Below are 22,777 nucleotides of genomic sequence, written 5' to 3'. Positions count from 1 at the left end.
CCGTAATGTATGTGCAGTAATTCCTCGCGTAATGTGGCACTTTGCAGGAATGCATCTAGGGTGTAAAAACGAGGAATAACTGTACGTGTGGCGAGATGTTAACTACCTCGCCTGGTATACAAGAGGTCGTGGATCCCCACCCTGACACCTGTATATCTGGAGTTAGCATATCCTCCCTGTGGTTGTGTGGATTTGTCTCCAAGTCCTCCGGTTTTTCCCTTCACGTTTAAAAACATACGTTCAGAGTATATGGCTGCTATAAATGTCCACATGATAAGCCACTTCGTTGGGCAATCTTTTGTGGCCAGGTCGCTTCTGAAAAAGAGCTATATAGCTCAGTGGGCCTTACCTGGTAAAATAAAAAGTGTGTTATTTTATTTTAGTATCATATGTACAAGGCCATTTCCCCCCCACCCCGCCACTTTCCCCAACACGTCGCACTTACTCCATGCCCTGGGCCGTCTGGCGAGCGATGTCAATGAGCTGGAAGATCTCAAACTTGGTCTCGAGGATGTGCAGGTGGCGGTAGAGGCTTGAGCCCTCGCACCACTGCGTCACGATGGCCAGCTGTGGCTTGGTGGTATAGCCCATGAAGAGCAGAATGTTGACGTGGCGAGTTTTTCTGCCATTGGAACAACAACAACAACAATGTACGCATGCTGGGCTTCTTTTCCACCGTACGTAGCCAATAGTGCTAATCGGAGGGTGCAGAGGAAGAACACACTAAACACAAAAAGCAGTGGTAAAGAAATGAGTTTTCAATCGTGATCAATCGACGAAAGTCATTGCGGCATTCTGTCTCGCGATTGTAAGGTATTTTAGATGTAACAATGGCAACAATTAATCATTGAAATTGATTTGTAAGCTTGTGATAAATCATAAATGTAATAAGGGATTATGCTATTTGTAGTTGTATTTCATTTGTTTATATTAACCATGCAACCAATAGTAGAGGAAATACATTCACCACAATGAATATAAATAATCAGTTCTGGAATTCAATAGTGGTTAACCCCAAATGGTTATTTGCCAACATTTAAAAAAGTTTTTTCTTAAAAAATATTTCTGCACCACATTCCTACATTTGAAATAAATGTATCTGAATTTTCTGCAAAACAGCTCCAGATGTTGATCTGAAATAAAGCTAAGCTACAATTCAAGTGACACACGTTTTTATTACCAGCGAAATAGACGGGAATGTATGTATTTATGTTGAACATCTTTCGCAGCGTACGTAGCCAAACGTGCTAATCGTTTGGCTACGTACGTAAGGTGTGGGGGGGGGGAACAACAAAACTGTTTAACACGTAGTCGGCATTCGCGACCAAATATTATCCGTAAGTTTTTTTTTGGATTAGATGGCGTCAACTCAACAAAAAACCTCTATTATGGACAACCAAGCAAACGTAAACAATCAGGGAAACAAATCCAATGCATCTTCTTGGTTCTTTTGGTAAAGTCACGTAGAAGGGAAATAATAAAATAATACAATTTCAACATAATAAAATACAATTCTCACGACGTTTCGGCCACAACGCAAGCAGCCGTCCTCAGGTGAAGAACAGGGATGCTGTCTTTCCGACAGCTCTGTTCTTCACCTGAGGACGGCTGCTTGTGTTGTAGCCGAAACGTCGTGAGAATTGTATTTTATTATGTTTTATTTTTATTATTTCCCTTCTACGTGACTTTACCGAAAGAACCAAGAAGATGAATCCCTGCAGTCGCGAAAGCTTTAAATCGAAATCCAATGCACACGTGCGCAAACTCTTAATTGGGCACGCTCACGACGTGTGATGGCACGTAACTCTCCAGCGAGCGACGGCGGTGCGTTTTATGCATTCCGCGGGAGACCCACCGGAGCACGCCGACCTCGTTCTTGAAGGCCTGAAGCTGCTGCGGGGTCGGGTCGGTGACGTTGAGCATCTTCACCGCGACGTCTCCTGCAAGCGCGGCACAACCGCGGCACAGCGCACGGTTGCTTCCCCGTTTACCCCCAAGTTTCGCTCTTCCATCCTTAAAAATATTGATCGTAAAATTGACGTGCTGTGCCAAACCGATACGAGCCGGTACTCGATGCCGACAGCAATGAAGATTGTGTGGCTAAAGATACGATAAGGGTTGTCCTTCATGAACCTAGGTGCGACCTCAAAAAGATGTATCATCACGTTTGCCAAGGTCCTGGCTCATATAGAAGTAATTTAACTTTTGCACGTGGCTTTTGTAGGCAAATTCTAGTCAAAGAAGTTACTTTGTGGTTCTTGTCACACCTACTTTGCAGAAGGCACGTTGGTTCATTCCCCACAATAAAATACCGACCCGACACGGGAATCGAAACTGCTGACCGTGTACAAATTGGCTTTGGGGAGGGGGATGGAAATGTTTTGAACCGCTGAGGCCATCCAGATTGTACCGTTACGACATTCCATCCTCTCACCGTGCCACTTTCCCTTGTAGACCGTTCCAAAGGAGCCGGAGCCTATCCTTTGCCCAGCAGTGATCTGTCCCTCTGGGATCTCCCAGTCGTCGCTGGAGTCACGCCGCCCTATCTGTTTCTGTGGGGCCCCAAAGCAAAAGTGGAGGACAAAAAGAGTAGAGCACACTCCCAAGGTCAGCGACAAAAAACAACGCGTTCCCTCGCTGAACATTCGCGCGCACAATCGCACATCTAACGTTGGTGCCACGACAAAATCTTATTGTAAGGAAATCTATTTAAAAAATTCTGTATTTTTTTATTGAAACCGACTCCGCGAAACTTGCCCTGGCTGAGAAGGCACACATTAACAATAGAACAATAGTAAAATAATATCTATGTTAAAGAGTTGCCTGCTACACATTATTTTGTTTTCTTTATAAAAACCACAAGGTTGAGTTACCTGTAATGTGATGAGCTGCGTGGCCTTATTCAGAGGCCAATGACCTTAGTCAAGTAAAACAGCCAATGCAATTCATGATTTCTAAATCAAAATCAAAATCTAAAATAAATACTTCAGAAGTATATCTTAAGAAAATGAACTTTATTAAATAAACTAAATGCAAAAAAAAAATACAAAATTATTCAACATCTTTTATGAAAAAATTACTTTTGCTGGCACCAGCTAAGGTTAACATTTTTATCGTACAAACAATGGGAGCGCCGAGGGTCACTAACGACGCCAGCTCGTACCATCCTGGCTCGGTCCTCCGAGGACGCCGAGGGCTTCCTCTCTCGAGGTAGTGACTTGGAGGGGGGCTTGGTCATGGCGATGGTGCCGGGGAGCGTGGCAGGAGGGGTGGCAGACAAGCCTGCGTGCGCTGGCGAGGGAGTGCAGTATGGCAGGTGGGGGTAGGTACAGAGAGGCGTGTGAGGGCGGTAAGAGTCCTATTATTTACATGGGGGTCGGCTGCTCAGATTTTACTTTTCCAGTGCGATTCTATTTTGTGCTTCACATTCACTGTCCGTACAAAGGGACCCATACACTTACTGACCTACAAACTTGCACACACGTACATGATCCGTATATTTACATAAATAAACCATAGGTTTGCATAGAAACCCACCATAAGTCCAAATTATTGAATTGGGTCGGCTGCTCGGATTTTATCTCTCCATGCCCTTCTATTCTGCGCCTCTTCTACAATATTCACATCAACTATCCTCTCATCTCACCCCCGGTCTCCCTCTACTCCTTCCCTGCAGCAGCAGCAGCATCTTTGGTAATCATGAGTGGGGTAATGTCACCGTTTTGAAACATCCGCACACTTGCGCCACCGACACCGTGTGTGGGTATTTCAGAAAGTCAATCTAGATCGAGGCAGGCCGCAAATCATACTGATTCACACACATTTCATTTGACACTACCTCTGTTTAATCCACTTCTATGGGCCGTTCTATCAGACTAAGGGCCGTACTGCTCTGCAAGTAATCTCAAATTGAAATCCATTTGTTTAATCTGTTTAATCAGGTGAGAAATCAAGAGACTACCAGGGAAGTCTAATTTACAAGAGTGACCTGGGTTAGCAAAATGCAAAAAAAAACAATAGTATGTACAGTCACTCCATCACGTGACATAACATCAATAGAGCACATGGGATATTGGTGAAAAAGACAAAAACTAAACAAATTAAAATTTAGCATCAGTTGAGTCCCACCAAAGAGGCAGACTTGTGAGGCGCGCATGTTTCACCTGAGCCAGTGCCTTGTGGTGCGTTCTGGCCCCTCCGCAGGTCCTAGGGTGAGGCACAACATCGGCTTAGCAAAACAACAACCAACGTGCAACCTGCTAGAACAACGGTCAAAGTTGGAAGCAAGAGCTTCAAGGTGACCAGGATATGGCAGGAAAGTAAATGGTTACACGAACGAGTGGTATCCGTTTTTATTCATGGGTATTTACAAATGTAAAAACTCTCCTTAAAATAGAATAACCCAAACACCCCAATGTGGAGCACTCATACGAAAAAGTCTGGAATCTCAGCAATGATTTACTGATTAAATTATACATTATGAGAAATTCTCTGCCACAATTCTAAACTTGGCATACATAGTGCGTGATGATGAAGTTGATGATGAAATGGCAAACAAGTTTTAGAAAACCATGCATGCATTTGTCTTTGTATTTACTCTGCAGAACGGGAGCTGACCTGTAAGCTAGACACAAATGCATTTGAACTTTTCCAAATAGTTTCTGTTTGCTCTGGTTTGCACCTCCAAAGTCTTGGGCAACCTTTTGATACATTTGGCGGTTTTCAAAAGGAAAAGTTCCCATTGACGACACAACTTTATCCCACGGGATATTTCATATTGAATAATTTTTACAAGCGTTTAGGTCCCACTCATTATGGGAAAAAACAAAACGAAAAACAGATGTAATGCATAAACACTTTCAACCTTAGTTGGAAAGTGTTAGAAACTACAAAATTAGTCTGCAAATTATAAAATGCTCCGGAAATAAAGATGCACGCAAACTTATAAAATTATACAAATCTGGTCACACATACAAACCTACCGGATTATAAGATCTAACCCAAACCTTTGTTTTAAATATACAGGGAAAGAGTATGCTTGATAATCTAGAGAATAAGGGTGTCCTTTTTGTTCTGGTTTGTGTCTCACGCATTGAAGGCAACATCAATTTGGCACCATTAGCAACAAAAAATAATCCCAAAGTTTCATCCATATTGAATCATCTTTACAAGAGTTACAGTGCCCCCCTCCCATTATGGTAAGGCAAACGAGTGGACAGATGGAGAGGTGGACGGAGCCGATGCATAAACCTTCGTTGGAAAGCTATAAAATATGATACTGCTCTATGTATGCATGTTTAACGTCTTCTTGGTTCTTTCGGTAAAGTCACGTAGAAGGGAAGTAATAAAATAATAAAAATAAAACACAATAAAATAATTCTCACGACGTTTCGGCCACAACGCAAGCAGCCGTCCTCAGGTGAAGACCAGGTCTGTTTAACGTCCTTTCGCACTTGACGTGCGGGGGAAGGAGAACAAACTAAACTCAAAAATCAGTTCGAAAGAAATGAGTTTTCAATTTAAAAGTGCATAGCTCCAGAGGCTTCCTAATACCGGAAGGAAGAGCTATCCAGACGGCCGCAGAAGCGCATCTGAAAGCGCGCGATGCGGTGACCGTCTTTGTTTGATGGTTTAGCAAAAGTGGCTGCTGTGACAATGACCGGAGTTTTGCGTGATGGCTTATGCTCCTTCACGAGATCAAGCAAGGTATCACAGTTCACTTGTGGCAAGCATCTTCTTGGTTCTTTCGGTAAGGTCACGTAGAAGGGAAGTAATAAAATAATAAAAATAAAACATAATAAAATAATTCTCACTATTATTTTATTATGTTTTTTTTTAATTATTTTATTACTTCCCTTCTACGTGACTTTACCGAAAGAACCAAGAAGATGAATCCCTGCAGTCACGAAAGCTTTAAATCGAAATTGTGGCAAGCACTTTATGTGTGTAACGAGCACGACCTCATTTCGCCACTGATTGCGTGCCCCACCTCGATGAGGCTGCTGTCGACGGGCCCGACCGTGCTGTTGATGTGCACGTTGGGTGCGGAGGTGGAGCGCTCGCGTGGGGTGAACTGGCCACGGTGGTCCTCCTCCCCGGCTGGCCGGCATGGCTGCGGGATCGGGATGGAGTGCGACGGCGACAATGGTGGCTTTGCCACGGGACTGCGGGACGAGATCGTGGCAAGGTGGGTGGGTGGGGGGAGTGGGGGGCGGGTTACGAAAAGGAAAGGGGACGTAAAACAATGACAGTGGTGGAAAGAGCACAGCAGTAAAGCGAGTAGGTTTGTAGACCCACCTGAAACGAGTTAAGGGCAATGGAGTTTGAAATGCATGAAATGTACACTACAGCCCTTTTGCTGCCCATTTACTGGGCATCTGGGAAAAAAGCTTCATAGCTCGTCAGATTCCTCCAGTCTAAATCAGAATTAAGACCTCCCAACGCCGTGTGGGTCGTGGTAGTTTGTTGGACAATACTTGACCATGCTGGTCAGTGCATATTGATGAAGTCATGGAGCATACATGTGGGAACTTAGCACAGTACAACATTAACTGGTGGCCCGCGGGCCAAGTGCAGGCTGCAAAGACAAGCTATGGCTCACGAAGAGCTATGGATCAGCGAGACATAACGAGCTCAACATAGTTATCCTCTGTAAAGATAAGAATTGGACTGTGGGATTCTGCATGTACGTATGTTGGAACTTCTTTCGCACCGTACGTAGCCAACTGTGCTCATCGGAGGTGTGGTGGAAGGACAAACTAAACACAAAAAGCAGTTCTAAAGAAATAATTTTTCAATTTAGATTTAAAAGTAGATAGCTACAATGGCCTCCTAATATCGGAACAGTGTTCCAGACCGCCACGGAAGCGTACCTGAAAGCAGACAATGCAGCGACTGTCTTCATTCCATGGTCGGCCAAAACCCACTGCTAGCGAGGATGACCGGAGTTCGCGTGATGATGGTTTATGCTCCTTGACAAGCGCTTTGTGCGTTTAACGAGCGCGACCTTACAGGTTGACAGTGGAGCAAGAGGAGAGGGGAAGGGGACAAGTACGAGGGAAGGCCGCCACCTTGTAGACGTCGCCGGAGCAGAGCTGGGCGCTGCCCCGGACGCAACGTGGTGGGGCGACACGGGTGTGGCGCTACCAGATGAGCCCTCTTCCGGAGCCACCGGCACAGTCTCCAAGAACCTGGGAAACAGCACGTGGGTACCCCGGTGAGACGACACCATCACTGATGAGTTACCCTTTACATAAACTAGGGGGTGTTCGAGTGGTAGCCCATGGGTCAGACGAATCTATGTAAGCCACCGAGGTCGTTACAGGTTTCTTTTATCATTCCTGTTTGCTCCGTGCCTCCTGTACCGTTCCTGTCCTGCTGTAATGTAAACCATTTTTTATTTTACCAGGTAAGGCCCACTTAGCTATATAGCTCTTTTTCAGAAGTGACCTGGCCATAAATGATAGCTCAAGATGTGGCTTATCAATGTGGAAATTTATACCAGCCAAATACTCTAAATACATGTTTCTAAAGGAGGGAAAAACCGAAGAATCTGGAAAAAGATCCATGCGACTGGGGAGAACATGCACACTCCAAATATACAAGCGTCAGTCGGGATCAAAGTGTAGTGATGCCTACTTTATTGAGAGTGATATTAGCAAATTACATAAAGATTGATTGATTGAAAGGCTCTTTAAATGGCCAGCTGTGATATTAAACTATACAGGTTTGTAAGATGAAAGATACATAAGGGATAGATATGAGTGAGCTGGAGATAAGCAATAACAATTAGTTAGTTGAAAGAGCTAAATAGAATCTGAATCTTTATTTACACTGAAGAATGAGCTCTACAGCTATTTTCACCGATGTCCAAGAGATGATAGACCTGGAGACAATAAATATAAATTATTTGCGGTTGGTAGATCCATCCCCTCTGCTATTCTCTCACCTCGGTAACCCAGCCCCGAGATCATAGCAGAGGATCTATACAGGAAAAACAATGTAAACAAACGGGCAAAACACTTATCACCGTGAAAACCTGGTACCAATGCGAGCGTTGAAAAGTGAACCCTGAAACAACTCACTCGAGGCGGTCGATGTTAACGCACATCATGGGCACCTCGGTGCTGCAGCGCTGGTGGAACTTGTAGCCACACGTTTGGCAGCGGAAACCTTGGAACAGCAGCTTCCGGCAGAAATCACAGAAGGCCAGCGTGAAGTAGGTCTTGCGTACCTAAGTGCACGACAATCGCAGCGGACAGGAAAACGATAACGATCACATCGATATTTTTCGTGCTTTCAATCAGGTCACGTGACATAATTGTCCGGTGTACAGACGTCATGACGGCTGTACGTGTGACCGCTAATCAGTACCTCTCCTCTATAGATCTTTTGTTTATCTTACTTTCATCTTAGCCATCTTTATCTCAAGTGTACAGCTATACTCTCTCTTGTTTATCTCTCATCTGACTAATCTGTTTCACCTTGTCGTTTGACAATCCATGTTTCTAGGTGGGCTATATATCCGGCAGCCGACTGCAAGAGTCTTACATGGGTCAGATGTGGCCTTGCGGATGTGGACAAGAGAAAAAAACACGTGGACGTGTGAGCTCACAGTCAACATTGCAGTGCTCGCAGAATGCGGAATATGCACCAAACAGACGGTGAATAAGCATGCTCGGCATGGGAATAAATGACCTCACGTGAGCCACTTGACATCAATGGTGGGTCGAGTTATTTGAGCAGCTGGCACACTGTAACCCTGTGCTACAAAAAGTCTCGTTCATAATGATAAATTATACACTACTCTTAATTGCACAAATAATATTATACTAATGATATAACACATATCTGCATGCTACTCTCCCACTTTTAATATCACAATGCTAACTAAACACGGCACCACAAATATTCCCTTACATTATATACTTTCCAACAATGGACACCAATTAAATATACGACCAAATATAAATATATGCATTTGTGTAAACGATATTACCACGACAAAGCATTGCAAAGGAGTAGAAGGGACGTTACTTTGTTACCGTAGACCGGGGATGGGAACCCATGACCCATGGCTGGATATGACCAAAGACTTCATTTCTTACGGTTCCGGCAACATACGGACAAGGCCTACCACTTCGGGAACGGCCTGCAAAAACGGCGTTTATCCACCACTCCGTGCATCTTAGCCACACTGATCGGGTAACTAGAGGGGAAAATATTGGACCCGGCGACACCGTTTTCCTAATACTCCTGCCTCGATGTTAAAAAGCGGCCCGCAAAAAAAGGTATTTCAAAGTCTTATTCGGCTCGGTCTGGAAAAAGGTTCCTTCATCCCTGGCGTAGACAGACGGGGCATCGCCATAACTCCATCCCACGTGGAGACCCGCAGTGACAGAGATGTGGGGGGGGGGGGCTCCGCACTTACGAAATTGTGTGTGGTCAGTGGCACGTGTTCCAGGACCTCCACGGTGAGCTCCTCCCCGATGAGCCACGACATGTCGGTGTTCCAATCTATGAGCAGCTTCTGGCTGCAGGAGGGCACAGCACAATAAGGCAACGATGTGAGTATCGCAACGTCTGCAGGGGTGGTAATATTTTTGAACGCTCGTCGACGCATTCCATCGGCCTGAAATGGCAGTCTGTACGTTGTCTGCGACGCTTAGGCTCGTTTGGAACAGGCAATGAGCGGGCACGTGCAGCTGACGAAGAGTGACGTGTGGGTAGGGAGAGCCGCTGAATCTCAGCGGGATTCCCAGGTGATAGTCAAGCGGGTTGATGACTTGTGAGTGGTGAATGTCTGACAAGGGTCAGTTGAGTGCCATGTGCCGTAAGACAGGCTGCCCACTCGTATAAAATAAAGCAATGAGAGTGCAATTTGTCAATAGCACAGAGGGATAATTTGTAAATATCCCCACTGACTTTCTAACGACCATCTTAACAACAGGTGAGGGCTCTATGTCCTAGAGAAGAGTGATAAAGGATTGAATGGGTGTATTGAGATCTGCGCAAGACAGAGTTTTGAAATAAAATGTTGTTTTTCCACGTAATTTTTCTCTATTATTTTAGTGGGTGTCTTAACATGGATCATCTTGAATGTCTACTTTACAGTGGGGAAAATAAGGTGACGTAACCTGTGGGATAACCCTTGTACATCTGTATGTCACATACGCTATATATTTGTTGTAAAATAAGCTACAGCTCAATACCTGAACACGTAATCGCACACACGCATTTAGAGCATGCTCACGTCCACTTGGGACACAAAGGTGACAGGCGTGTCGTCCCCCGCAGTTTGGCCGAAGCATGAAAGCGGACGGCCGCATCAGTATCAAGCGCACACTCGGGAGATCCCCACTGAGGAGCAGCGGGCAGCGTTTCATCCCGCTGGGAGGAATACTGCGCTCCGTACAACCGGGCAAACCAGCTCGCAACATTGAGAGACAGTCTATCCACTTTGTGAGCCATTGGTTACGGTCAGAATGTAACGTTCAGCCCTGTTGTCAATCCACCTGCTGTATAAAGACCTACCCATGCCGTGCGCGTCATACTAGCGATTGGACGCCGCTCAAAGTGGGTTTACTGAAACTGGAAAGCTAAGAAATGGTAGTATGGCAGTGCAGTACAACAATGTATTTTGCTGCCATTGCCCTCTGCTGACCACCCTGTAAGCACAACCCAGCAGCCACCTATAACAACCAAGTGTGCATGGTAGTCACCTACCCACTATTCAGGCACAACCGTGCTTAGCTTCTGATATCGCTGGAGACTGAGAGCATTCCAGGTGATTTAGTGGTAGGCTCTTACCTGCTATTAATTAAATGAATTTTATTATATTGCATTGTTAGTGTTGAATTGGAACAAGGTTTAGAAGCTGCACAAGATATTGGCTAAAGGTTATTAAAAATTCTATGGTTGTCATGCAACTTTTAATAAAGATAAGGTTTTTGAAATTACATTTTGAGGCCAACAACATCTGACTGCTAAAAACAAAATGCTGCAAATTTACAGATATCGGGGGCGGGGGGGGGATGAAACGTTATTTTAAATTTGTTCATAAACAGCTTTGAAATAAAATGAACCCTGTTTGTACACTTGTGTAACGCAATGCATTAATAGCAACAATGGCATTTGAGTTATCTGAGCACATTGCTGCCCTAACAATGTGCTGAATTGAAGGACATTCTGTGAATATGCGTATACTGTTCTTTAGAGCTGTGCCAACATTACACCTACGGGTGGTCTGGAGCTTTTTTTTGTGCTGTACGTTGGAAACGTGCCAAAGTCGGGCAATTAAACGGGGCAATAACTCCGCATCGTGTTCTAGCATCAAACAGATGACGGAGCCGTCTGTAGTGAGACTCAAGTCTGCGCTGTATCATCACTCGAAATCCACTCAGAGGAAGACACAGGCATTATCAAGTTTGCATTGGAGTATAAGCATGTCACGCTTGGCGTTGGAACTAAACACCATTTAATACAAACATAAATAATTTAACAGATACTGGGAGGGGCACATCGAGCAATTTGCTCAACATAATTAACATATTAAAATACTTTATTGAGTGTCTGGTTTAAAGGTAGCATGGAACAAAATCATGATCAATACGTCGAGGGAAATCAAAAATGCCATCCTCAGTTCTAAAGTTGGTTTTAAAGGTAGCAGGGAACAAAATCATGATCAATACGTCGAGGGAAATCAAAAATGCCATCCTCAGTTCTAAAGTTGGTTTAAAGGTAGCAGGGAACAAAATCATGATCAATACGTCGAGGGAAATAAAAAATGCCATCCTCAGTTCTAAAGTTGGTTTTAAAGGTAGCAGGGAACAAAATCATGATCAATACGTCGAGGGAAATAAAAAATGCCATCCTCAGTTCTAAAGTTATGTGCTTTCACAAAGAATTTTATAAATTTTAAATATGCCATAAAATGAGGAAACGTGCGCAAGTTTTCCAACATTTACATTTCAAGGTTGACATCTACATTCTGTTCATACTTTTGTATTTCATCATGAAAATGTTGCTAACATTTCTTCAGGAACTTGTAAACCCTCAATTGTTATCTCTTTCTTATCCATTTTTTTACATTATTTCAAATGTCTTGACTTACATTTTTTACAATAAACTTTGAAAAATAACACCCATTTCAGACTGTTACCTTTATCTCATGACCCTTAAAGTCTACCAGAAACATTTGGACCACACACACTCGTGGTTTCTTTAGATTCATATTGTCTTCTCAGATGGTGCCTCATCTCCCACCAAATAACACATTTTGGACTACAGTGAGCATTTGTATTGAAAGAACTGGAAACACATCTGTGAGGAACAGCGTAGCAGTAGTTAGTGCACAGAACAATACACCTGGCAAACCTGTGTTTGATTTCTGGCCACGGCTCACACTAGTGGCGAGCAATATCTAAACCAGTCCCGTTCCACCAGCATAACACCCACCCATCTTCACCAACTCAACCGTCACAGCCTTCACCAAGCCACACTGACCAATGTGGTAAAGTATGGTCAAACAACCCCAAATGACCTAACAACTGGAGGCCTTTATCCAGCAATGGAATGACAAAGGGCCTGCATATGTATAGATATATATGCATTTGTTTCCCCACACACATCACTTTCAAGTCAAGGAACTTTCTTGTGAGTATATTTGGCACGCAAGCACATTTGCGTATGCCAGTAAACCGGTGGTCACAGGGTGCCTTATTAATCACCCTGTACGTGCTTTCAGCCTGGATGCTTCAGGCATCGTCTAAAAGTTTTCGCTTGGCGCGAGCGAGACATACTTCCCCTGCATGCGATGCACGGCGCAGCACTCTGCCGTGAGACCTCGCATCTTCAGCGCCTTGGCCAGGCTGTTCAGCACCGTCACGCCATTACGGGCAGGCACCTTCGCGATTAAACAAAAAACATTTTTTTAGCAACACGCGCAAACGCAAAAACACGACACACCGGCATGTATTATTACACGTGTTTAAAGACAGCGCTCATGTCGCCACACTTTAATTTTCGCTTTTGGCGACGACCATCTCGGTTTACGGTCAGCCCATGGTGGAAATTAGACATCCCATGGTCGGGACCAGTCTTTTCTTGGGAAAACTACTGCCGAGTTGCCACAAAGGAGTACATATTTTTTCAGACCCAGCAAAGATTTTGGGACCCACTCCACCCCCCAATCAGGATTTAAAGTTGTGACGTTCTGCTTTAATTTATACCTGTGCCATCGTCATATTTTGTTTTACATTAACAGGCATATAAGCTAATGAAGCTTAATGCATCTTAATGGTTCTTCTGTTTCATCATACAACGTGGTAAAGTCCTGCCAACAAATTGTGCAACGATGCCGCTACACTATGCGGTCGCGACGCACGACCCGTCCAGGCAAGCCGCGCTACCTGGTATGCATGCCATCCCATACAGGGCAACATGGCCTTTACACTATGGGAACCTCATTTGCCAGTAAAAATATGATAATTGGTTCTTTACCCTTCTATCTGGTTTTGTTGCCAGATAGAAGGGTAAAGAACCAATTATCAACATGGCCTTTGTATAGTCTTCTTTGCAGAAAAAGAATTAAGCTCTTCATTCTGGTGAGCAGAAATTCCTTTCTCTTACATTCTGGTGAAGAAAAAGGATCGAGGTTTCACGAAGCAGTAATAGTGGGCCAAATGAAGGAAACCTCGGCAGAAATTAATTCAGCCCCATCGACACCAATGGGCTGATGGACGGGAGAGATGATGATAGCAGTGATGGTCACATGGAAGTACTCGGAGTATCCACACTTTAATCCAACCACATGACCTATCAACCGAAAATAAACCTTGTACTTTTCAGCTTGGAACTGTAAAACTTTACTACCGCAAAGTAACTCTGCTTACTCGTGCAGGAGGCCTGCCCAGTCACGAGCGTCACGAGCATAGGCGCGTTTCATAATTTTACACCTTATTTAATTATTACCGTTACACAACCAATTTGGGCGTGGAGCGGTGACGCAGATGTAAATGCAATGCGCTATGAAACTAGCAACCTGAGCTTGACTCCCGCCCATGGCCAACATCAGTGGCATGTAACACATGAACTAGTCACCAAAACGCGATGACCAACACGCTGAGGACATTATCAAAGAACACCGATGACAAACAGCACGCAGAGGCCTTTATACAGTAGTTGACTGACAAATGGTGGTAAATAACGCGAAATCAAAGTCAAGCATAGGCATGAATAATGTAATGATGTATTTCTCCTCAAAAATATTTAATCAAACGATGATAATGGCAGTGCCGAAACCAGTACATCTGTAGGACACGGTGAGACAGTGGACTCGCAAAACTGCTCTGCTGGGGCAGGAGCGCGTAACTATATTATACATTTGGCAGGTTTTCTCGAATAACAGCGACACAACTTTATTATAAAGTTTCGTTCCATACTGGATGATAGTATAAAAGAGTTAGCATGCCACACCATTTTATAGATGGACGGACGGACAATCAGAAGGACAGAGCTAATGCAACACAATGCTTGAGATCGAAAGTCAGAAAGTGCACGCGCAAGCAAAAAAAGACACTAGTGGGACAAACCTACCACGGTCCTCTGCTTGTTTGGGAGAAACACGCGCACCACATGTCGTTGCGGGGACCTGGGCCCGGAACCCGAAGCCCCCTCGGGGTGGCCGGCGGACTGCCCGAATCCTTGCGACTGCGAGGAGGACAGCGACGGGTCGCCCGCCGAGACGGGGGTCTGCTGGTCCTCGGAGCAAATGCTCTCGGGTCGGCTGTTGCCCATGGACTCGAGCAGCTCTTGTTCCCGCTGCTGCAGCGCGTCCAGCTTGTTAGTGTACTCCTCGTACGCCTGCCACGCACGGGTGGGGAGGTATGTAAAGAACTCCAACTCGTTCCAACTCCGCCATGGTAGCAAGTAGCACCTTCAGTGTGGAGCCGGTAGTTGGAACTACAGTACTCTAGTGAGACACCATACGATGATCTAGCGTACAACTAAATCACCCTGAACAATCTCAATCGAACTCAGAGGCTACGCGGGGGTTAGTACTTTAGTAAGAGGCTGCCTGAGCTGCAAGGTGGTCAGGAGTTATCAGTATAGCAATGCATTTCTGAATCTGTCTATCTGTCCGTACAAACGAGAGATTCCACGTTGTTTAGCGAACGCAGTGCACGCTTTACAGACACGCCGCTCGTCTGGATATCACAAGCATGAGACAGCGGCAGCAAGGGGGAAATCACACACCTCGAGGTAGATCGACGGAGGATTGTGCTCGCCGCCAAACTTGTCCAGCAGAGCCGTCAGGTGCTCCTGCGTGAGCTTGATCATCTGTTGCAGGTTCCATACCTGGCAAAGGTAAACATCGATGCACCAACGTCAGCCACATTACAGGCCAGCTCAAACATTTTAACGAAATCCAAAATAAATGTATGTAGGTATGTGGAACTTTTTTCGCACAGTACGTAGCCAACCGTGCTAATCGGAGGTACAGGGGAAGGACAATAAACTAAACACAAAGAGCAGTTCTAAAGAAATTAGTTTTCAATCTAGATTTAAAAGTACATAGCTCCAGTGGCCTCCTAATATCGTGATACATTTTATAATTCTAAATTATGCTAAACCTGTTAAAGAAAAAAAAGCAAGCTTCTACGTCTCGTTCACTCTCACACCATAATGCGATTGAGCATGTAAATCCCCGACAAATCTGCTTTGCCGCGCGCGCTACAGCGATGCGTGCACAAGTCGGCCCGCAAGCCGCACTCCATTTGACAGAAGCAGATGGGAATTCCTAATCCGCTTGCTCTCTTGGTGTACCAAAAACCGGACGGGCACTGCCCTCCAGACCTGGAACAAAATCGAATACAGCCAAACAAAACAGACAAATATAATCAACTCTTAAGCCCTCGCTCCCCCCGCTCCATGGAAATGAGCTCAAACGACGCGGCCGGCAGCCAACTGATTACCATGAGCTTATCCAATTACTACAGACACAAAATGTTGCTATTTATAACGAAGCTGCACACAATTCAAGCTGGCATACAAGTTGGATGGTTGTCTCAACGGCGGCGTGCGACCTAATTTGTAACATAACTTCACAATAACTCAAACACGACTCCCAGTGTAAACACAGCAGCTTTGTTTATACAAATATAAATAAAGTGTTGCACATGCTGTATGTGGCATTTGTGTAAGTGTATAGAGAATTGAACACGTCGGTTTAAATATAAAGAACGTTTAAAAATGTATAACTGGCTGCGCACACACAGGTGGTGGATGTGTAATTGTGAAAAAAACATGTGCAACCTGCGCCTCGGGCACGTAACGACTCGTCAATCAGAATCGACTTGTTGCCTTCACGGCATATTCATCAAATAAAGCGTGCAATAAACGATTATTGATTAACCATGCAGATTTTGCGCAGATTTTTTTTCCGATTAGCTCGGTTGGCTACGTACGGTGCGAAAGAAGTGCAATGTATATACATACGTACAAATGATGGAATTATAAGGGCTATAGAGGCGTCACCGGTGCACAGCAGAAAGGTGTAAAGTGAAACCGAGGGTGAAACGGAAGAATGTGGTGGATCGAGGACACGATGAAGATAGTGGATGTAAACAAACTTGTAAGAAAGATGCACTATATTAAATTAAAGTACAGTGCACATTTCTATTGAGATGAGCTATGAATATCAATTTCAAAAAAAATTTTGTTTAATCATGCGAAACCTCAAAGAGAAAAAAAAAGTTTAGTTTTATTTGCATCTTTTTTGGTAATTTCTTTACCTTTCCTATACTTTTCACTCCTATCGTGAATTTGTATTGGTGTTGTTTTACGTTCTGACCCACCCCTCCTGGACACCTGTAAAAAAAAATCTGTATATCTCACCATTCCTAAAGTAAAGAAAATATTCTAATTCAGATATGCAAGAGTTAGCGTGTTGCATTCGTATACCAGTAGGGGGCATTTGATTGCGACGTATCTCAATTGAGTCATTTGCGGTGTCACATTTATAATTTGCCCAAATTTTGACCCTCACGGCAGCACACGAACGAACTGTGCGAGATCTTTAATGCATTACAGTGATTACACACGCGGTCGTAATCAGGGTGGCCCTTGGAATCGAACCGTGAACCTCTGCAATATAGCGGCGAATATTAACTACCGATTCCCTTAAGAGATGTATGTGAAAACTTTAAGAGCTCGACTCTTCTTCATCTAACATATTCACGCGGAATGCTTTCGAAAAAAATATAACTCCGTATTAATGCTAGATATCTTGTTACATAATGTACGATGGAAATTCTTAATAAAGAAAAATACATAGGTTATGAACTGCGTAAATAAGCCAAACAAAATCAGGTTAATTTTATTTTATGCGAAAATCGCAGTCTAATTAAGAACCGACATTTACAACCCACTCACATTGTCCCACATCCATCAGCATTAGCCATGATCTACACACTGCTGAAGGAAGACCTCCCCACACCACCATCATCTTAAACAGAAATGTGATGTAACAATGCACCCAGCTTATTGCTCCTTCTCCACAGAATACATCTTGGGGTGTGTTTCCTCATTTGGCTGCTGCTCCATCGTTAGCCTCAACCACCGGATATCATCCCTTCTATGTCTGGCACAAGCCCACTTACATTTTTTAAGTCACTACGTCTCCGACTTACATATCTTCTCTAATCCACGTGTTGCTTTTTTCGCCTCTCAGTTTAATTTCTGCATGAACTTCTCTATGCTTTTTTGCGTGGACTTTTTAACTCGCACAAATATGTACACACACACAGACTTCAGGTGATTTTTTTTTGATGAGCCGCCCCATGCAGTCTTGCAGGCCTGAAGTCCAATCTCACACACACAGCTATTCAACATGCTATCCAAATTCTTCAACGCTACCCAAAAGAGCACCGTCACATTTTTAATGTAACATTTATAATTCCTGCACATTTATGGCAATAATTATCAAATGAGTCACACTGCATTACACCATGGATGCAGAAGCTAACATTTACTTACAACACTTAACTATGCAAATAAAAGCAATTACAGTACTCTACAATAAACAGCTGCACTTAATATATAGACTCAAATGAAAAATAGGTTTATGTTGAGTTTGTGGTGGAGTAGTGGTACAGTGGTTCACGCAACTTCGTTATGAACCTGGCAACCTGAGCCATGACTAACATCAGTGGCTGCTCCATCGTTAGCCTTGCTATATACCAATATAAATCCTGGGCCTCCCTTCATTCAACAGTGCATTGACATTGAATAATTATTTTACTCACTGTTGAGTTCATTTTAGTAGCATGTGAATGGATAAATGGCAATGTTAATACCTGATGTAAAAAAAAAATCACTTTATTTTATTTCAGCATCAAGGCAACAAGCCACAAGTGTGCCTACAGTGGTTAGGAACACATCACTTCACCGCTTGTGTCTTGGAATAAACAGCGAGCTGTATACCAAGTTGTAAGACAAGCAATGCACACACAATTCACAGGTAAAGGTGACACGGTGAGAACAATACATTTTGTCGAGCGACTTTACCAATGCAGGTTACTCACATTAATGCCTTCTGCCGGCGGTTTCCTTCACGGAACAATTTGAATAATGTTGTACTTGCAGTTGTCGTGGTTTGTTTTAAAATATTCTCACGGTTAAAAGATGTGCGTGAAAACAATTACAATTTCTCACACAAGACTAATTACCTGCATGCTACCTCGCAGACAATTTGAGAGAAACCTGTTCAAACATCTGTTCAACGTGTGGACTCGTTAAGTCATTTGCGGTGAAAGCAATCCTTTCTGATCCAACTACTTCCTCACACAATTGATCTGGATTACGCTGTGAAGTGCATACATTGTTCCTCAACAACTTTCAAGACAATGGTTGACTTGCATCCCCGATGCGGATTACATTTGCGTATTACAGGTGAGGGCATTAGATCAAATTCTGAATCTGATTTTGTAAGACTATTACACAGTGGTACTGACGCTGAACATGAGCTCAATTTACTTCTCAATGGCAATACCGTTCCCTCGACTCCATTATGCACAGTGGCCTGTTTTGTTTTATGTGAGGAATAATGAAACTGGAAAATGAAATAATATAGTTGCAGACCAGGAATTAATCTGGGCCTCTATGGCAAAGCGATACACAATGTGTGCAGTGGTTTGCGTAGTGATAAAATATTATTATTGTTGGTTTAACTCCCTGCGAATGGTCAAAGATATTTGCAGTTAAAGAGGGGTCGCTCAACTCCGCTTCACCGATCATTCAAAAATAATTATCAAAATATGATATATAATGATATACAGTATATAGAATGTACAAGCCTATGCGTTGGCCATAGTTTCAAGATCAACAAAGTGTCCCACGCATGTTACCGCACTGCTGTAACCTTTAGAATCAGGCCTGTAGCGGAACATCGCAAGAGGTATTCGCAGCACGCAAGGGAAAAGTGTCAATCATATTGGCCGACGTTAATGCAAACATCTCCTGCGGTAAGGATTGCAAGCCCCTGGTGCACGTCGTGCCTGCATGCGTATTTATGTATATGCTCATGTGTTTATGCGCGTATATAAGCGTGTATATTTGTGCACACGAGTACGTGTGTGTGAAGATGTGTATGTGCAGATGTGCGTGTGCGGGAGCAGTAGTGAAGTGGTTAGCGCGCTGCGCTACGAACCCGGCGACCCGAGTTCAATTTCCGTTCACGGTCAACACCGGTGACGGTTCATCTGAACCGGTCCTGGGCCTCCCCTAGGTCGACTCAGTCTTAAAATCAGTACCCGGTGCGGGGCGTAGTGAACATCGTCACTGGGGAGACAAAGGCGGTCGGGCGTGGTGTTGGCCACCCACCCCCTCGTGTGCCGTGCCGGCCTTCATAGGTGCTCGCTAACAGCACTTGCCCCTACAGTCTGTTGCAGGCTATACGGGGGATCTTTGTCTTTGTATGTTTGTGAAGATGTATGTGTGTGTACGTGCAGATGTGTGTGTGTACGTGCAGATGTATGTGTGTACGTGCAGATGTGTATGTGTATGTGCGTGCAGATGTGTGTGTGAAGATGTGTGTGTGAAGATGTGTGTGTGAAGATGTGTATGTGTGTACGTGCAGATGTTGTGTGTGTCCCCCCCCCCCTTGTGTGCGTATGCGTATGTATTGCAGATTTGTGTATGCGTGTGTACGTGTGCAGATGCGTTTGTGTATGCGTGTAGATGTGGTTACGTATGTGCATACGTGCACGCATATGTGAGTGCATGCATACCCGCGTGTGAGGTGCAATCCAAATGACAGCATTGCATAACTATAATTATACAAGAATATTGATAACCGTTGCAATCGCATTGGTTGTTATAAACAAAAACAGGAGCAACCATAAGATTGCCTCGCATAAACAAAAGCCCACAGAGCAGCGTCTGACAATCGCGTCTCATGAGGTAGCCGCAACGCTGTCTTTAAAAAAACAACAACACCCAAGACCAACACCTTTCGCGTGCAAACGTTTTAAAAATAACAACAAAAACAACACACAGCGACACGATTTAAGCGTGACCCCCCCCCCCCCCCGTCGAAGACCGACTAGGCCGCACGGAAGCCTACGGTCTTTCTTGAACGCTCAGCGGGGTCGAGTAAGCCAAGGGACGGGGGGGCCCGAGGGAGCCCGGGGGGGGGGTGATGGTGGTAGGTGGTCACCTTGTACTGCGACCCGGCGTCGGGGGCCCTCGGAAGGGCGCCCGCCGGTTCGGGTCATCGTTACCGTGGGTGTTTATCGTTAGCATAGCGGCGGTCGTGCCTCACCTCCTCGGTGATCTGCGAGTCCTGCAGACCGCCGTTCCCGTTCACTCCAGCTTGCGGTATGGCTGTCGCCATTTTTTCGCCTCCAGCCCCCTTGGTCACGTGGGTCTTGGTGGAGGAGAGTGGTGGGCGAGGCGGGGCGGGGAGGGGCAGTGGACCACGAGCTTCTGTTTGTGGTGGTGGTGGCGCGCGTGCGTTAAATGCACCCTAAACCCCAGCAGCCGAGAATCTTTGCAGACAGTGGTGATGATGATGGGCGCATGTCAATAGGCGTTGCGTTGGGGAGGCTTGGACGTTGAAAAGGCATACAGGTGTTGTTGATTACAAAGAGTCGACGAGGGTTTGGTTCTTCATCACGTGGGTGTCGTGCAAACGCGATATCGACGTTGATGCAACGGCCAATCGATTTTTAACGCTCACGACCCCGAGCGTGAATTTGAAGGGATAACAAACGATTGTTCCGCGTTGCGTTGAAAGTTAGCAAAGTGGACGTCGATAATAAAACAAATCAGGTTAATTTGTCGAACAGTAACGGAGACGATCCTAACGAGATGCGAAAAACAATACAAATCGATCGATCCGTGGAGCACGATTGCAACGCGAACCGTTGCATTTCGTCGAATCGCGTGGGTCAAATGCATCGTTGCGTGGCGACTGTTCCATACGAGCCGTGCACTAATGCAACGGTTCATAGATTATCTTGGAATCTTACACTCACAATGCACTCATTGTGCGACAACCGATTGACAACGGATGCAAATTGCATGTTAAAAGAAATACGCAATTTGCAGAAAGCAAAACGAGCAACGATTCTTTAATGGGACCGTACCCTTACAATTGCGATAATTCGGCTAATCGCTGAGTTGGTGGAAGGCTGCAATGTTTCGTTTAGAGCAGGGGTCGGCAACCAAAATAACAAGAAGAGCCATTTCTTTCCAATTCGGTACAAAATTCAGTATTTCAAGAGCCGCAATGCATCTGAGTACATACTGTACATACGTACATATCGTCAAGAAGCAGCCCGTAAAGAGCCGCATGCGGCTCCGGAGCCGTAGGTTGCCGACCCCTGGTTTAGAGTATTGGCTGCGACAATACATTTCCACGTGATAAGCCACATTTCGTGGAGCTATAATTTCTAACAACCAGGTAGGTGGCTTCTGAAAAGTAGCTAAATAGCGCAGTGAGCTTTACCTGGTAAAACAATCATACGTTTGAGTTTTTTTTACGATAAATTATCCATTCACCTTCATGCTGGTAGGTACAAGTCTGCAACTAAACTTCACCCTGCCATCCAATGCTGTCGATTTCTTGCTCATGGTTCGGGCTACTTTCTCCCCTCTGCATGACCGATTGCCTCGCTCAACAAAATAAATGTCCACCGGTTTCTGTTGAGTCTTGAGATGAGGTCACGGTTGCCGTGTTGTTGGTCTAGATAGGACACAGGCACTCACTGTTCGTTTTTTCACCCAGTGGTCCATCTTCACTCAAGTTGCTGCTGGTGCCAATGACCCCAAGCAGGGAGGTCGCCAGATGGCTCAAGACCCTGCCCGAGTTTGAATTCTGGCAGCTGCCCGCGATTAAACCCGGATTCTCAAGTGCAGTTCGCTGGGCCCTTGGCCAGTCACCGATGACTGCAAATAAATATCGCTTTTCATTTGGTGTTGAACTTGGTCTGGCTCAATTTGCTGCTCTGAGAATGATGAATATTTTGACAAAGAACACGGTTTCAGCTAAGAGGTCGCTTAAAAGAAGTAGCTCTCTTGGTATCTGCTTTCGTGGACATTAACATAAAGGGAAGCACTGTTGCGAGGAATCCAAAATGATAACTTCGTATCATGACTTAACACCAATAGCGGTGCAATGGGGTTAGACAACATGAACATTATTTACCCCAAAATGAGGGCGTGTTGTTGGAAGGGATCCTGAGCACGATTTAAAACAAAACTCTTTGAAGAGTGC

General features: G+C 44.7%; 1 protein-coding gene across 4 annotated transcripts in view; it reads right to left on the bottom strand.

Annotated features, from left to right (window-relative positions):
• The window catches only part of LOC144943704 (serine/threonine-protein kinase B-raf-like), a 28,343-nt gene extending 7,420 nt beyond the window's left edge, over nucleotides 1-20,923 (bottom strand). For 3 of the 4 annotated variants that reach the window (XM_078871461.1, XM_078871463.1, XM_078871460.1), the window contains exons 1-13: nucleotides 20,822-20,923; nucleotides 15,256-15,357; nucleotides 14,596-14,862; nucleotides 12,801-12,904; nucleotides 9,431-9,533; nucleotides 8,085-8,233; nucleotides 7,071-7,190; nucleotides 5,990-6,164; nucleotides 4,164-4,206; nucleotides 3,164-3,291; nucleotides 2,435-2,552; nucleotides 1,856-1,940; nucleotides 446-622 (exon numbers count right to left, since the gene is read on the bottom strand). In XM_078871461.1, the coding sequence (XP_078727587.1) occupies nucleotides 446-622; nucleotides 1,856-1,940; nucleotides 2,435-2,552; nucleotides 3,164-3,291; nucleotides 4,164-4,206; nucleotides 5,990-6,164; nucleotides 7,071-7,190; nucleotides 8,085-8,233; nucleotides 9,431-9,533; nucleotides 12,801-12,904; nucleotides 14,596-14,862; nucleotides 15,256-15,357; nucleotides 20,822-20,893 (1,643 nt within the window). In that variant the 5' untranslated portion in view covers nucleotides 20,894-20,923. The remainder of the gene's footprint in view (nucleotides 1-445; nucleotides 623-1,855; nucleotides 1,941-2,434; nucleotides 2,553-3,163; nucleotides 3,292-4,163; nucleotides 4,207-5,989; nucleotides 6,165-7,070; nucleotides 7,191-8,084; nucleotides 8,234-9,430; nucleotides 9,534-12,800; nucleotides 12,905-14,595; nucleotides 14,863-15,255; nucleotides 15,358-20,821) is intronic. The other variant, XM_078871462.1, reaches the window with a different exon arrangement.
• Between the last annotated feature and the right edge of the window lie 1,854 nt (nucleotides 20,924-22,777).

This window comes from Lampetra fluviatilis, chromosome 32 (assembly GCF_964198595.1).
Source record: "Lampetra fluviatilis chromosome 32, kcLamFluv1.1, whole genome shotgun sequence".
Lineage (NCBI taxonomy): Eukaryota > Metazoa > Chordata > Hyperoartia > Petromyzontiformes > Petromyzontidae > Lampetra > Lampetra fluviatilis.
This window is presented reverse-complemented; position numbering and strand designations above follow the sequence as displayed.